Raw genomic sequence first — 16,676 nt, 5'->3', positions numbered from 1 at the left:
TGGGCCCCTTCCAACTCTGGGCTGAGGTTACATAAGAACCCGGCTTTCTTTTTTTCCCCCCCTCCCTTTCCTGGAACTCAGCCTCTGCTGCTGCGTGACCTTCAGCTGTAATTGTGGGTAAAAGTGTGCAGGATCTATTTGCCCATGCTCTATGTGTGCACCCGTGTCTATAAATGGGTTTGTGAAGATGCAGAGGGTATAAAGCCCCCCAGCACACACGCACACCTGTCATGTGTTGTATCTCCTGTCTGTCTGCATTCAAAGCATCTTTGACATAAACGTGGCAGTTGCGCAGAAACGTGCCTATCCATCCATGTGTCAGCCTGCGGCCCTATTAACCGGTGACACCATCTATTATTTAACAATTCTAAGTTATTTTCAATCACACACACACACACACACACACACACACACACATTGCTGTATATGTTACCTTCTTGAGACCTCCGAAAATGCCTACCTCTTTAGGACCACCATTTCTAGATATATAAAGATTTGTCTTTACAACATTAATAATATATATATACTATGCAAATATAAAAAAGGTAAGCTTTTATAAAACATTGTAATTGGTTTTTAATCTTCATTATTTGTTTCAAGTTATTACAGTATGTCTCTATATACATTTAAATTAATTTTGGCCAAAGGGGGCGCATTTCAATTTCTTTCACACACTTGTTATTACATATGTTGGCCAGAGGGGGAGCACTTCAAATGTTTACACACACTTGTTATTCCATTTGTTGACCAGAGGGAGAGCACTTTTAAAACTGACACAGTCAATTTGAAAAATCCCTCCTTTTTGGGACCACCCTAATTTTAGATAGATTTCACCACCAGGGATGCAAATGAGACATTCTTTATTTGATATACATTGGTTTTGCGTATTGGGACCATGATCCTAACTTGTTCACCGGTCCTCATATGGAAGATACTTTTCCTGTGTCTCAAGAAGGGTAGAAATACAAGAACACACACACACACTTTGGAGATGACTTATGGCATTAAATCCCAGGTCACAACATTAGGTACACATGCTCAAGTTAATTAGATGCAATATCTTTATTTATACAAAAAAAAATCTAATCGTGATTCTTATTTAAATTCCAATTCTTAATCAATTCGTAATTTTCAAAAATCTATTTTTTTTTTAAATTTTTTGTATAATCAATCTTAAAAATATATATTTTTTGGTCATCTCCATGCTTTCTCGCTGCATACTTCAGTAACCAAAGGGAGTTTTTGTAACATGTAACCTGTTTTGAAAAAGTTTTTTTGTAATAACTATACCAAATAATACATTGCAAGAACCTGTTTGAATCGATAATCTTGTTGAATCGAAAATCGGTTCTGAATTGAATCGTCACCCCGGGAATCAGAATCTGATTGAATCGTGGTACCATTCAATATTGTGTTTTTGTTGCAACACAACAAACTGAGGGGTGTTTCTAATAATACGGTGGCAATTGTGCAGCAACGTTCAAAGGCTCCAAAAACAGAAATGACTCAAAGCAAAAAACAAAAACAAACAAGAAACACCTAAAGGCTACAAAATAAAATGATGCAACAGACCCCTAAATCTCATATATGAGAGAATTGTCCGTCTTTAAAGATTTAAGACGTAATATTTTACAGTATTATAGCTCAACTAATTTTTACAAAGACATATTTAAAAAAATGTAACTTTCTTCTGGATATCCATGATAGCCGTGGCTAAATTCTGTTTGATTCAGTTCAGTGACCTTTCAGCATTCCTCTCATGCAGTTGTTTGGAGCTGTGTGTTGTTTTTTTTGTCATTTGAAGCATTCGTTTTTTTATCCTGCAGCGTTCGTAAATACATTTCCTCGTTGAATTTGTTTTACGGTGTTTATGTGGTATTAGTTTTGCATCATTTCTGAGTTTGGAGGGTTGCTGTCACCATATATAAGTCTTATATACTTGAAATTATCAAAAATATTACAAACACCACAAAATGGCACAGCCCTACACTATTGCATTGATCTAATCAAATCAATACTTTGACAGTGTCAATCATGATCATTATCGTTGTAAGGACAAATGTTTTATATTTTATTGGACTGGAGCCGATTAGATTGTGCAGGTATCCCTAATATTTAGTCCTGGATTGTATGTTTGTGGCCGAATGACACACTACTAGGAAATGCACACTACCCAATTGTTAAATATCACTGACATTGACTTTCAGACTTACAGTATATAAGAAATTGAGCACACTGTTGGGCTTTTACTCTGAAGATCGCCTCTTCACCTGGACCTGTGCATGTGTGTGCGCACGCATGCGTGTGTGGTCTTATTACGCAAGCCCTTGTTGTTTAGAGTAAGTCGTTCTTTCTTCCTTTTGCCTCCCAGCTCTTTCCCAAATATTTATCACATGATCTCTCTTTTGCTGGTTGCAGTAAGTTCATTTACTTGAAAAACAAACGCAGTTTCGGTAAAATAGGTCAGTTGCAGTCAAAATGAAAGTTGCAAAATATACATGTTTTTCAGTTTTCCCACAGGAAGCAGGCAAGTGGTAAGCCCCAGAGCTTGTGTATCCCGCTACTGTTTCAGCTGCGGCATACAAAGACGTATTTGTTTCGGTACTTTCAGAGAAACATTCTGTAGAATCCAGAGTCTGTGCCTGTCACATAGACGTCATCTTATTGAAGTCAGGGTTGTGATTGTAAGCGGTGGGTTTGTCCCGGGGAGTTTCCAGTTGAATAGAATGTGTTGCAGTCAAGGCGGATGTGGCAGCTGTGAGGGGTTGCTGGCTGGTTTCTGTGGTCGGCGCTGAGACCATCAAGTGCATTCAAGCTGCATTCACTGTTTGGGTTTGATGTGGCGTTCGCGGACTTGTTTTTAGATGATGAGATCCGCGTGCACAAAGCGTGTACCGGTAACCCCTTCCACGTGCAGATGCAATAGTGAATTAGCTTAAATGTACCGTATTTTTCGGACCGTAGGGCACACTACCGATGAGCAGGTCGATTTTCATACAAAAGGCGCACAGGATTATTAGGCGCATTAAAGGAGTCATATTAAGATTTTATTTTTTTTACATTTAAAACACTTCCTTATGGTCTACATAACATGTAATGGTGGTTCGTTGGTCAAAATGTTACATAGATAATGATTTACAGACCATCTTCAAAAAAGTTGGTTTTGCATAACATTGCGAAACAAAAGGCCAGATAATTTGTCTCCTAATAAGTGACATTTTGGGTCCTTGTACACACACCATAATAATACCCGTATGTTGAAGTACAGTACGTCTCACTTCTGTAGTCACAGTGCTTCGCATTCCATCAAGCGGTGCGGCTTTGTAGCTTACCAACGTTGTACTAAAACATTTTGACAGATTTTAGGCTCAATGTGTAATGTTGTATATTCTCAATGAAACATCAAGGTTTTGCTGTTGCTTGCTTACGGGTACTTACTTGGTGTGCTATTAGACAGTCAACTGTAATGGTCCGATCATATTGATGGTATTTCAATGAAAATGGGAAGAGGTTTAGCCATGGTCAGGAAGTGCTCCACCTTCTTGACATCCTCAACAATGGGTCAAGTCATACAGTCCTTGGTTTTCTGTCATCTTCATTACTGTCCTATAATATGGTCCGCTACAACTAAGTCTGACCTGAACAAACTGCAACTTGTTCAGAACAGAGCGGCTAGACTGGTACTTAAATGTTCTTTGCGCACTAATATTTCATTTATGCATTCACGCCTGTCCTGGTTGTCTGTTGAACAAAAGATGCATTGTAGTTTCCTTATGTTCTTTAGAACTATCATTTTAGATCAATCACCAGATTACTTTTACAAACAGTTTTTATAATCAACTAACACACATATTCATGACACTAGGAATGCCAGCAATGGCTATTTGGCACTTCCTGCTCCCAGGACCAATCTCCTCAAACATAGTCATGTATAAATGTACATCATTCTGGAATGGGTTGCCATCTCACATTAATCTCTCACAAAGTAGTAAATTGTCATTCAAGACAGCTGTGAAGATACACCTATTGCAGCTGCCCACATGACATGAATTTTTAATACTGGTTTTAACTACCCCTCGACCCCAAAAAGGGACAAAAGGTAGAAAATGGATGGATGGATGGTTTAAACTAGCTTTTTATCTTATGTTGTATTTTTACATTGTATAATGTCTGGTAATGCATGTTTAATTTTGTATGCTCCTATATGGACCCCAGGAAGACTAGCAGTTGCCTTGGCGTCAGCTAATGGGGATCCATTCAATAAACTATAAACAATAAACTTGGTAGCGTCAACCTGCAGTCCACACATCTTATCTGCCATCTACTGGTCACATTTATCATTACACTATGTACCAAAAAAAAAAAAAAAAGTGCTTTGATGTCGGTAAGCACAACCAGAATTAAGACGTACATTAGGCGCACCGGCTTATAAGGCACACTGTCGATTTTTGAAAAAATTAAAAGATTTTAAAGAGGAACTGCACTTTTTTTCATTTTTCCTATCGTTCACAATCATTATGAGAGACATGACAATGGATGTTATTTTTTTTAATGCATTCTAAATATTAAGTAAATGCGATCAAAGTTCACTTACAGTGGAGCCAATGGGAGCCGCTCAATTCTGTCGAGAAAGCCCTTTAAAAAACATCCACAAACCTCCATTAGGGCTTCTCTATTTCCACTCGGGGATTAATAAAGTATTTATGATTCTGATTCTGATTATATGCATGGTGTAAGTATATATGTAATGTAGTAACGGGCACATTAATAACAACATTTAATATTTAGGTATTTTTTATCATTTTAAGTATATGCGGCGCATAATTTCAAAAACGCATCACAACGTTAGGTTTTTTTCCTTCATCACTGATTATTACTCACTGCAGACTTTATGAGAGCCAACAAACAATAAAACATCACTTACTGTATAAGGTCTGCTGTCACTAGTTTGCCGTCTGCTATGATGTTCATATATTCTCATTTAGATGAAGAATATCTCATAAACCTCGCAAAGAAGCAGTGGGAGCCCGGGGGTTGGTGGGGTTACAAGCACAAGCGCTTTTCGTGTCTTTCTCACCAGTTAAATGACTGTCAAAGTGTCCCAACTTGTCGGATTATATTTTCAGCCATCTACTTTTCAGGTGAGATGCATGATTTTTGATCTACAAGAAACTTCCTAGGAGCAGGGAAGTGAGGAAACAGCAGACCACTCGATGATGTCAACATAGGCATACACGGTAGTGATCACGTTGCCGCTATGAATAGTTTGTCTGCGTTAGCGCTTATAATAACAATATCACTAATACTTGGTTGATATTCAAGTCAAGAAATGTAAATGGAGTATTGTTGCCGCTTTTTAAATGTATTAGATTATATGGGCGGAATAGAGGACCTCCCATTGGCTGCGCTGTAAACAGACTTTTATTTACGTATATTTAAAATTTAGAATGCATTAAAAAAATAATTAATCCGTCACTTCTTTCATAATGATTATATACAATTGGCAAAATTCCCCAAAAAAGTGCAGTTCCCCTTTTAAGTGCGCTTTATAGTCCGAAGAATACGGTATAAAGTGATCAAAATTGTGTACAGTTCTCTGCAACATGCATCGTTGGAGCTTGTGTTAGCAGTAAAGCCTTGACACCACATAGATGCAGAAGACACACCCTGACACACTACAGGTAAAATATACTCTTGACTTTGACTGACAAGTTGAGCCCTTAAAGTGTCAGTGTTTGTTGCCCTCTCTTGGACTCGGCATTGTCGTGACAGATGGCTGCTGTAAGCGGCTCTGTGTCACTGGTTTAGTGACCTGGTTCCTTTTGGATTGATTATGTAACTCTAACCCCTTCTGCCCCTCGCCCCGCCGATTTTTTCCCCCACTCTACCCTGCCTACCCCTGCCTTTTTTACATAACTGCTTGTGTGGAGCATTGCCTCGTAGTAGTTTGACCCACTGTACTTACTGTACAGCCTGTGGATTCTCATACTTCAAAGCACTTTTGAAGATAACAAACACAAGAAAAACAACATTTCCCTTTGGTCGCTATTTGATCATGTGCGTCATCTCACCTTCTGTTTACTCATCTCTGACTTTTAAATGTCAGTGCAGATTTCAGTTTACACTTGCTTTTATTTTTATAATCCTTCTCCTGTGTTTCAAAAGTGTGTGTGTGTGTTCTGTCAACTCTAAACTTGAAAAGTGAGTGATTCTTTTTTGTGTCAGTAGCGTTAAACCAGAATATGTTGGCTTTTTAATTACAAAGAACCACATGCAAAGTTAGTCTGTGAAAGAACACCCCAACAAACAAGTTTACATGACCTGTCACCGTATTTTGGTGTGATCTTTTAATGCGTCATGCCTTTTGTCTGAATGTTTGTGTAAAGTTGGTGGAATAGTGTGATTAACTCGTTTACTCTTATGGTAACTTTTCTTTAAAGGAAAACCACTCACAAAAGGTTATGGATATTTGACTTTTGGGTGATGTGTCAGGGTGACCTAAAATATTGTGTGAGCCTTGAATGGACCAATAAATGTCCTGGTTGATCTAGAATTAGTATTTGAACAGTCCTTTTATTCATAGAGACCACATTTTGACATCATGAGACCAAAACGACGACTAACAGTTGATCATCAGTAGCCCGCCATTGCCAGGCTTCAAACAGTATGTGCTCATTGCCACTAAAAATGTCTTTAAATCAATGAATATCATCCACTTCTTCTTCTGAGCACTTTCCTTCACACTAACTTTCTTCCTTCCAATGGTTGGAAAAACCAAGTTAGGTCTATTTTTAGCTTAAAGCGAATGCTATCCAGTAAAGATGTTTTGTGCGGCTCTTACAGGGTTAACTGTGACATTTGCTACGCCAACTAAATGCGGTGATGCTTTTAATTAAAATGTTTGCTTGTAAATTAAAGCATAACATTTAGTCGAGAGACAGCTTTTATCTCAAATCACTCTTAAGTTTGGGCACTTTTTTAAGTTGAGGCACCACTGTACATAGCGACTTACTGTATTTCTGTGACCTAAAATGTTACTTGTTTGTGTTATAAATTTGGTTCGGCCCCTTGTTAGAGAATGGCAAGTTGTGCAAAAAGCAGTGAAACATTGAACAGAAGGACATGTGCTTTCAAATAAATAAAAAAAATCTACTAAAAATTCAACTAAATTGTTCTAGAGGCCAAATTTTCAGAAAGCTTCTCTCTTCACCTGTATTCTTATTTTGACAACTAGCGTCCTCTGCAGTGGACACTTGTTGTTAGTCTATGTCTTGTGTCAGAGTAACATATTTTTTTTAAACTAACCACGTTATGCATAATACAATGACCGTATTTTACGGACTATAAGACGCACAGGTATATAAGCTGCACCTTCTAAATTTTAGAAGAAAATTTGTTTTCCCATATATATGTATATATATATATATATATATATATATATATATATGTCTTAATAAGGTTATCCAAAAAATAGTGCTCGATACCGTAGTAGAGCGCAATATATGTATGTGTGGGAAAAAAATCACAAGACTACTTCATCTCTACAGGCCTGTTTCATGAGGGGGTTCCCTCAAAAAGTGTAAATCTCCTGATGATTGAGGGAACCCCCTCATGAAACAGGCCTGTAGAGATGAAGTAGTCTTGTGATTTTTTTCCCACACATACATATATATATATATATATATATATATATATATATATATATATATATATATATATATATATATATATATATATATATATATATATATATATCAATTAAATATTTATAACACTTTAATAGTTTCCAAACGGTGCCTGTAAAATGGCTGATCAAACGAAACAGAAAGTAATTGATATCTTTATTCATCCTATGTGAGATGAATAAGATGTTCTCCATTTTTAATAAGGTTCAAGATGTTTATCGGGAGTCTTCTTCCTTTGTAAACACTTTGAGTTTAAACAGTTTCTTAAAGTGGATCATTGTAATACATTGTTAGATTTCTTTGCTTAATCATTCCATAATTTTGCCGTCAATGAAGAAGAATCCATATGTTAGCCGCACTTTTGTATAAGCCGCAAGGTTCGTAGCTTGGCAAAAAAGTTGTGCTTTATGGTCCAAAAAATACGATAATTGTCCACTGTAGTGGATGTTGGCCCTTAGAATGTAAAAAAAAAAATGTCAATGAAAGAGCCTACCATACTTAAAGTTTTACTTCACCAAACCATTAGTCATGATAAGAACACAAGCAATGTGTAACACTGGTACAGTTCCTCTATGGGAACACTTGGCTGTTTGTAAAGATCAACTGCAAAAAAATCTAATACATTGTTTCAGTTCAGTTCAGTTTGTTTATTTCGAACATGCATACAATGCAATGTAAGGCATCACATAGTTGCGTAGTTTTATGAAGTATTGCAATATTAATTTACAACATTTACGATGGAGAACAAACTTCTAAGATATCCCTTTCAAGCTGCTTTTCCGTAAAAGTTACCATCAGCAGCTTGTCCATATTTTTATAAATAAATGTCCGCGTTTAGATATTATTGTAATGTCTTTGGCTGGGGTGGTCTTGTTCTGTGCCCTAGTGTTTTTTCTGCAGAAATGTTTTGTACTGAGCACGGGGGACAGTCTGTTGTTGTTCCCGGCCCGGATTTGGCCAGGGGGCAGCTAGTTGAATAGCACTGGATTGTTTGAAGAATTCACCTGTAAAAGTTAGTGTATCCTGAAATTTCAACCAAATAATTTTAACTTTGTGTGAGTCATGCATGCCTGCGTCTCCTCGTTGAGTACAACTAAACCCATCACAATTGTGTCTGTTGGCAAAGTCCTGGCAACTCACTCTCACTCGACTTTTGCATGGCCGTTTGCATGGACTTGATAGTGTCGTGCTGTACTTGTTTAAGCTTGACGCATGAACATTAACCTCTGTGCTTGCATCTGTTTGGCCTAACACTGGACACGGCACCCAGCAGCTGGATCAGAACGAGCCTGAGAAGCTGTTGGAGGACCAGAAAAGGGTAAGTTCTCGCAAAACATGGCCGCTCTGCTGAGATCCAAGAACTCCCACTTCTAAAAAATTTGGTTGTATCCAAACGTGGAAAGAAAAGTCGTATTTGACACCAAGTAGCCATTTATCTCCATTGGACTCTATAATATTGAGTCAGGACCCCCACATTATGCCAGCTTTTCTTGTTAAGCATCAGATTTAGCTGGAGCAGGGGTGTCAAACTCATTTTAGATCGGGGGCCACATGGAGAAAAATCTACTCCCAAGTGGGCCGGACTGGTAAAATCACGGCAAAATAAAGACAACTTCAGATTGTTTTCTTTGTTTCAAAATAGAACAAGCACATCCTGAAAATGTACAAATCAGAATGTTGTTGTTGGGTTTTTTTTACACTTAAATGTTGCGGTTAATAGTATTCTATCTTTATTTGTCGTTATTTATACTTTCTGAATAAATGATGTGATAATGTTCATCAGTCAACTAATTGGTGTTAATTTTCAATCTATCAAGATAAAAAAATAATACCAAAATAAAATTACAGTATGTTATTTATGTAGTTTGATCATTTTCCTCGACTGATACTGTACTAACATCAGGTGGTTTATTTTATTTTTTACATATGTAGCATCTTCTAAAAAGATACAAAGAAATGCTATTGCGACATCTAATGTACACACTTAGAACAGCGGTTTCTTTCATTCAAATATTCCGGCTAATTTTTTGGGGCGGTATAGCTTGGTTGGTAGAGCGGCCGTGCCAGCAACTTGAGGGTTGCAGGTTCGATCCCTGCTTCCGCCATCCTAGTCACTGCCGTTGTGTCCTTGGGCAAGACACTTTACCCACCTGCTCCCAGTGCCACCAACACTGGTTTAAATGTAACTTAGATATTGAGTTTCACAATGTAAAGCGCTTTGAGTCACTTGAGAAAAAGCGCTATAATAAATGTAATTCACTTCACCTCACTTATACTTAGCAAACTCATCCCGCGGGCCGGATAAAACCTGTTCGTGGGCCTAATCCGGCCCGCAGTCCATACATTTGACACCCCTGAGCTAGAGCATGATGGAAAAGGATAAAGCTCCCCCCCAAAAAAAACGTTATAGGTGACAGCCTAGAATTTTGCTGGATTTATTAATTAAAAAAGTAATCCTCATACGGATGGACTTATGAGCAGTTCCCTATTGCATCATAAACAGCAGGTGTTGAAGGTGTGCTGTATATGCTCTTTTTTAGAGAAGTTGCAAATAAAGCCACAGTGTGAGGGCGATGTCATTCATTACCAATTACTTCTTAGGGAGAGGACGAGGTCAGGCAGACCCGACAGCACAACACAATCATGACACGAGTTTGTGAGAGTCAGCAGCTGCATGACAGCTTGAGTCAAGTCAGTCGGTGTCAAGTGTGGGTATAAACGGCCTGGGCAGAAAGAAAGATGCTGGAAAAATTTTACAAAAAGGGCCCGTTCTGCGTGATTGCTGAAGAGCATTTATACATGTTACTGTTAGTATTTGTAACTACTTCCACATTTCTCAAGAGACCATTCCAACATTAAAATGTTCAGTTCTTTCAGAACATGCATGCCAAATCATTCAAACATTAAAAAAAACCTGCTCATTCCGGATTATATAACAATCTTTCACGCCATTAAATTCCCACTTTTCAAGAATTTCTACATTTTCTATGAATCAAATGACACAAGGAACTCTTCTTTGAACATTTTTCAACCGATTCAAATCAATTCCTACACCAAAATATTAAACGGGCCAATCAGGGTTGCCCCTAGATTAACTTGAAGCTGGCCATTTAAAAAAAAACAACAACACTTTTTTATTTAAGTGAAATGTATGTATCAGAGATAGACTCCAGCACCCCCCGCGACCTAGAAAGAGATAAGCGGTAGAAAATGGATGGATGGGTATGTATACTTTTTTTATGAAACATAAATGTTATTTGATGCATGTTTTACACTAAAAAGGAAAGCCAGAGTTACATTCAGGGAAATTTGCCATAATTTTTTAATTACTAACAAAGCAGGAAGCGGCTACGACTGCGTTTGTGGTAAAATTTCATACGAAGCGCCCTGTCACTTAGTAATTGACATTGTACATGCGGTTATTCATCCAAAACGGTTCCCCATGGATCACAGGGCCCAACCCACAGTGTGTGATCTGTGTATAAGGTGGGGCAGCCCGGGGTCATTCCACCGCATCAGTGCCATTTACTCATTGTAACACTTTCAACATAAACTTCAATTTCTTACTTTTTTCAACTCTTAATCTGATATACTCATATTAAACAACTCAGAATGTGTATTGGCCCATCCCAGGCAAGGTGACTTAGATGAAGATAAGCAATTTGAGTAACAGGGGTGAGTTTTTTTTAGCATAGAATTAGCAAATACATGAAATATAGCTACAATCAATCGGGCGGAAGGCGGTGTACACCCTGGACAAGCGGTAGAAAATGTAAGGATGGATGGATGGATGAAATACAGCCACAGCATTTGTACAGTTAATAAAAAAATAAAAATAAACAAATATCATTTAAAAAACAACCTCAAGAGCGACAAATGATAGTTTAGTGGCTGGATGGATGGATATAGAAAAAATAATAAGTAAACTTACTTTTGTCCTTCCATGACCAATAGTGGATCTGAATGATGCAATTAACTGTGTGATGTGTGAAATATTCAACATTTCAACAGAAGGGGGGGGGGGGGGGGGGTCAGGGTTCAATCCAGGGACACGGCTAAAGTATGTATTTTATTTTAGAATGTTTAAGACAATAAACTTCAAATATAGTTGTGATAAGAAGTAAGTATGCAAAAAATATAACATTACATTTCATTGTAAGGTGTAAGTTTGTAAGTGTGCACAAATGCTACTCTTACCAGTTTTCAGGATTATTTAATCTTTGAAATTCCATCCATTCATCCATTTTCTTCCGCTTATCCGATTTATTAAATATGCAGTCAGATCAATTTGCAGGATACAGGATATTTACTGTTAATTTAGTTCATCCTGCATTAGCAACATTGTACATTCTGGTCTTGTTTTGCTGAAATTGCCCGCATGCAGGACTTTGAGCCAATCCATCCATCCATTTCCTACCGCTTGTCCCTTTCGGGATCACGAGGGGTGCTGGAGCCCATCTCAGCTGCATTCGGGCGGAAGGCAGCGTACACCCTGGACATGTTGCCACCTCATCGAAGGGCCAACACAGATAGACAGAAAACATTCACACTCACTTTCACACACTAGGGCCAACCTATCTCCAGGTGCATGTCTTTGGAGGTTGGAGGAAGCCAGAGTACCCAGACGGAACCCACGCAGAGAACATTCAAACTCCACACAGAAAGACCCAAGACCTTCGTATTGTGAGGCACAGGCACTAACCCCTGTTCCACCGTGCTGCCAACTTTAAGCCATTCTATTTTGTAATTCCTGATTTTCGCATATTTTCTGGCCTGAAAAAATCCATTAAAATGAATGGTTTCCACATTTCTAAACCGAGTCAACCCATTCATCATCAAAACATTTAGGCCAACTGTATTCCACATCCTGCAAATTCCCTTTTTCCTGGTAATGCCACATATTCCGTGCAGCAGTTCAGCTTCAGCTCCTCAGCATTCACACACAGTTTCCTACAAAATTTGTCTTCACTAGTTGTGTAATCAAATGTGTAGCTTTAAAAATTCAAATTTAGATAGTGGCAGCACAGCTGAGTGTATTTGCACTGTGTGACTGACACGCAATGATCACAGGTGATAATTAACTTTTCATCACGCTACCAACACAATATAATCATGACCTTTGGAGCACAACTTTGGCTTACATAATCAGCCATCAGGGACCGCACAGGTTTGACAGACTTGTCACATAATCACACTCACACCAACTCAAACACACACATTCTCTTTCGTTTCCTTCACTTTGTCACATGGGAGGTCTGTCAGGTAGCCACGGGCTGCTGTTGCCATAACAACAACAGAGTCGTGCTGCTTAATGCTCAACAGTTGATGAGTCACAGTGTGGGAGAGTTGGCCCCAGGTCTGTCTTAGAGAAAACTGCATCCCGACATTGTCATTAGGAAGAGTCACTCACTATGACAACACGCACAGTTTTGGCCAAGAAGGTGGTGAATTACATAATATTTTGCTGATGCCACTGTTTACTTCTTTTTTTATGATGCAAAGTTTCTGCTTACTTGAGGACCCCTGGTGATGATGATGGCGATGGTGAAGATTCCCCGTACAAAGCTGATGATGACTGTCCCGTGTTACACAACCACTCCTTCCGCCACATGGCTGCAATCATGTCATCGCATTTTTCTTTTCTTTGCCCGTGATAGGGCGAGGCACTGAGGCAGATTCTGGTGAACCGTTACTATGGCAACTTCCATCGGAGTGGTGGGCGGAGGGACAGCTTGACGTCATTCAGCAGTGGCCCCCTCAGCCCCGTTGGACCAAGCAAAAACCAGTCAGGTATTTAATACTAACGCTGAAAGCACACTTGCTTTTTTTCAACTTTTGAAGTTACAATCACTAAGGATCAAATGAGATAACCCCTGAAAAATTTAGTATAATTTTATAAATACACATATATATTTATTTATATATATATATATATATATATATATATATATATATATATATATATATATATATATATATATATATATGTATGTATATGTATGTATATAATATATGTATATAATATATATATTATATATACAAGTATATGTATGTACAGTATATATGTATAAAGGCATATGTATATTGGGTATATATTGTCCAGGGTGTAACCCGCTTTCCGCCCGAATGCAGCTGAGATAGGCTCCAGCACCCCCCGCGACCCCAAAAGGGACAAGCGGTAGAAAATTAATGGATGGATGTATATAATATATATATTATGTATACACGTATATGTATGTACAGTATATATGCGTATGTATATTGGGTATATATTGTTCAGGATGTAACCCGCCTTCCGCCCGAATGCAGCTGAGATAGGCTCCAGCACCCCCCGCGACCCCAAAAGGGACAAGCGGTAGAAAATGGATGGATGGATGGATGTATATATATATACAGTCGTGATCAAAAGTTTACATACACTTGTAAAGAACATAATGTCATGGCTGTCTTGAGTTTCCAATATTTTCTACAACTCTTATTTTTTTAATCTGTGGTCAGATGAAACAAAAATTTAGCTGTTTGGCCACAATACCCAGCAATATGTTTGGAGGAGAAAAGGCGAGGCCTTTAATCCCAGGAACACCATCCCTGCCGTCAAGCATGGTGGTGGTAGTATTATGCTCTGGGCCTGTTTTGCTGCCAATGGAACTGGTGCTTTAAATGGGACAATGAAAAAGGAGGATTACCTCCAAATGTTTCAGGACAACCTAAAATCAACAGCCCGGAGGTTGGGTCTCAGGCGCAGTTGGGTGTTCCAACAGGACAATGACACCAAACACACGTCAAAAGTGGTAAAGGAACTGCTAAATCAGGCTAGAATTCAGGTTTTAGAATGGCCTTCCCAAAGTCCTGACTTAAACGTGTGGACAATGCTGAAGAAACAAGTCCATGTCAGAAAACCAACACATTTTTGACCACTCCTCTTGACAAAATTGGTGCAGCTAGCACCAATTTTGTCAAGAGGAGTGGTCAAAAATTCAACCAGAAGCTTGCCAGAAGCTTGTGGATGGCTACCAAAAGTGCCTTATTGCAGTGAAACTTACCAAGGGACATGTAACCAAATATTAACATTGATGTATGTATACTTTTGACCCATCAGATTTGGTCACATTTTCAGTAGACCCATAATAAATTCATTAAAGAACCAAACTTCATGAATGTTTTTTGTGACCAACAAGTATGTGCTCCAATCACTCTATCACAAAAAAATAAGATTTGTAGAAAGTATTGGAAACTCAAGACAGCCATGACATTATGTTCTTTACATGTGTATGTAAACTTTTGATCGCGACTATATATATATATATATATATATATATATATATATATATATATATATATATATATATATATATATATATATATATACATATATATATATATACATATATATACATATATATATATATATATATATATATATATATATATATATATATATATATATATATATATATATATATATATATATATATACATATATAGTTGAGTTTGTCTGTGGTTTATCCGTTATACAGTGCTCAATACCGGGGTAAAGCGGAATATACGTTAGGTCAGGAAAAAACACAGAGGCTATATCATTCCTACAAGCCTGTTTTGCAGGTTTCCCTGCTCATCAGGGGATTTTAAAATCCCCTGATTTGGTTTGTCATCCGAGTAGGCTTCATCAATTCGTGTTCATAGACTTAGATTGGTCAGATCTAGTCCAGCGGCTGGTACGAAAACCCCAAATATTCATACTCCAAAAAACAGGAGGGTGTGCCTAATTACTAACTGTTGATTACTAATAATTTGCAAAACATAACATTGTATATCTTGTAGTAGCTCTCATCAAGATGCCAGACATGCAAGACAACATTGATTTCGCCATCTGTTGAGTTCTAGTGAGGGGCCAATCATGACAACATTAAGGGCTAAAGTCCAGCTAAAACATCTTCTTATAATTTAGCCAAAATGTTTATGCCTAATAACGCTGTAGTAAAACAAGTGTCTCTCTGTGTGTTATGCAAGGACAGGCCTCTCTATCTGTCTGACCCTGAGCTCTTATCACCTGCAAAGTTGTGCACTGCGGTGCCCTTTGAGCACACAGAGCGCCTCTGTCTTATCACTGCCTGATAACGCATTCATTGGGTTACAGACTGCAGTCAAAATACCAAAGGAGTCTATCCCTGCCAAATCATTTTATTCCAGTTTTTGGCGCTGATACCAGACATCATAATCAGAAATACTTTAATAATCCCCGAGTGGAAGTTAACATTTTCAGCACAATCCCATTGAAGAGCAGACAAACATTACAGGGAGACAGAACAGGATCGCTTGTATGATAATCACAGGACATATAGAAAATGTTGTAGTTGTTCCTATTATGTTGCATTTTACCCAAAAGGGAAGGTTACCACCTCAGGGTTTGAATCGCTATGAAATAAATAGTATGTTTAAACAATATTATTTGCGTGGGTTTTCTCCAGGTTCTCTTTTAATTTTCTTCCACATCCCAAAAGTTTGCATGTTAGCTTAATTGGGAACTTTAAATTGTCCATTGGTGTGAATGGTTGTGTGAATGTGCACTCTGATTAAATGGTGATCTGATTAAAGTCAACTGGAATAGGCTCCAGCTCACACATGACCCTATTAAAGACAAGTAATATGGAAAATGAATGAATGGAAGATCACACTCATTCGGCATGTGGTCAGAGAGGAAGACCCCTGGATGTCCTGTTTGTGCAGACTGCTTTGTTGTACAATAGTGTGTCTGTGACTGCGGTTACATGGGCATTTCCAAACGTTTTTGGTCCCCTGCTGTTCAGTTTTCTCTCAGAGGTCAGTTTTCCAATTGTTAGGTTTACGGTGTTTACATGCGCTGCGAGAACTAGCGTATGCCGTTTACATGTGAAGTAGGGGTCACTAGCAGAAAACCGTTTCAGAGTCGTGATTTGGTTACATGATATCGCGAGGCAACGTGAGTTTGCGAGATCGGGGTGGTCCCACCAG

At 38.2% G+C, this 16,676-nt stretch overlaps 1 protein-coding gene across 11 annotated transcripts in view; it reads left to right on the top strand.

Annotated features, from left to right (window-relative positions):
- The window catches only part of LOC133570882 (inositol 1,4,5-trisphosphate-gated calcium channel ITPR1), a 185,612-nt gene that overhangs the window by 96,190 nt on the left and 72,746 nt on the right, over positions 1 to 16,676 (top strand). For 6 of the 11 annotated variants that reach the window (XR_009810255.1, XM_061923664.1, XM_061923666.1 and 3 more), the window contains 2 exons: positions 8,959 to 9,003; positions 13,343 to 13,475. Coding sequence is in view for 10 of the 11 variants with exons in the window: in XM_061923664.1 (XP_061779648.1) it covers positions 8,959 to 9,003; positions 13,343 to 13,475 (178 nt within the window). In the remaining variant the exon portion in view is untranslated. Of the gene's footprint in view, positions 1 to 8,955; positions 9,004 to 13,342; positions 13,476 to 16,676 lie in introns of all 11 variants that reach the window. The other 5 variants (XM_061923669.1, XM_061923667.1, XM_061923671.1 and 2 more) reach the window with 2 other exon arrangements.

The sequence above is a fragment of the Nerophis lumbriciformis genome, linkage group LG28, assembly GCF_033978685.3.
Source record: "Nerophis lumbriciformis linkage group LG28, RoL_Nlum_v2.1, whole genome shotgun sequence".
NCBI lineage: Eukaryota > Metazoa > Chordata > Actinopteri > Syngnathiformes > Syngnathidae > Nerophis > Nerophis lumbriciformis.
The sequence above is the reverse complement of the archived record's forward strand: the minus strand, read 5'-3'. Positions and strand labels throughout refer to the sequence as shown.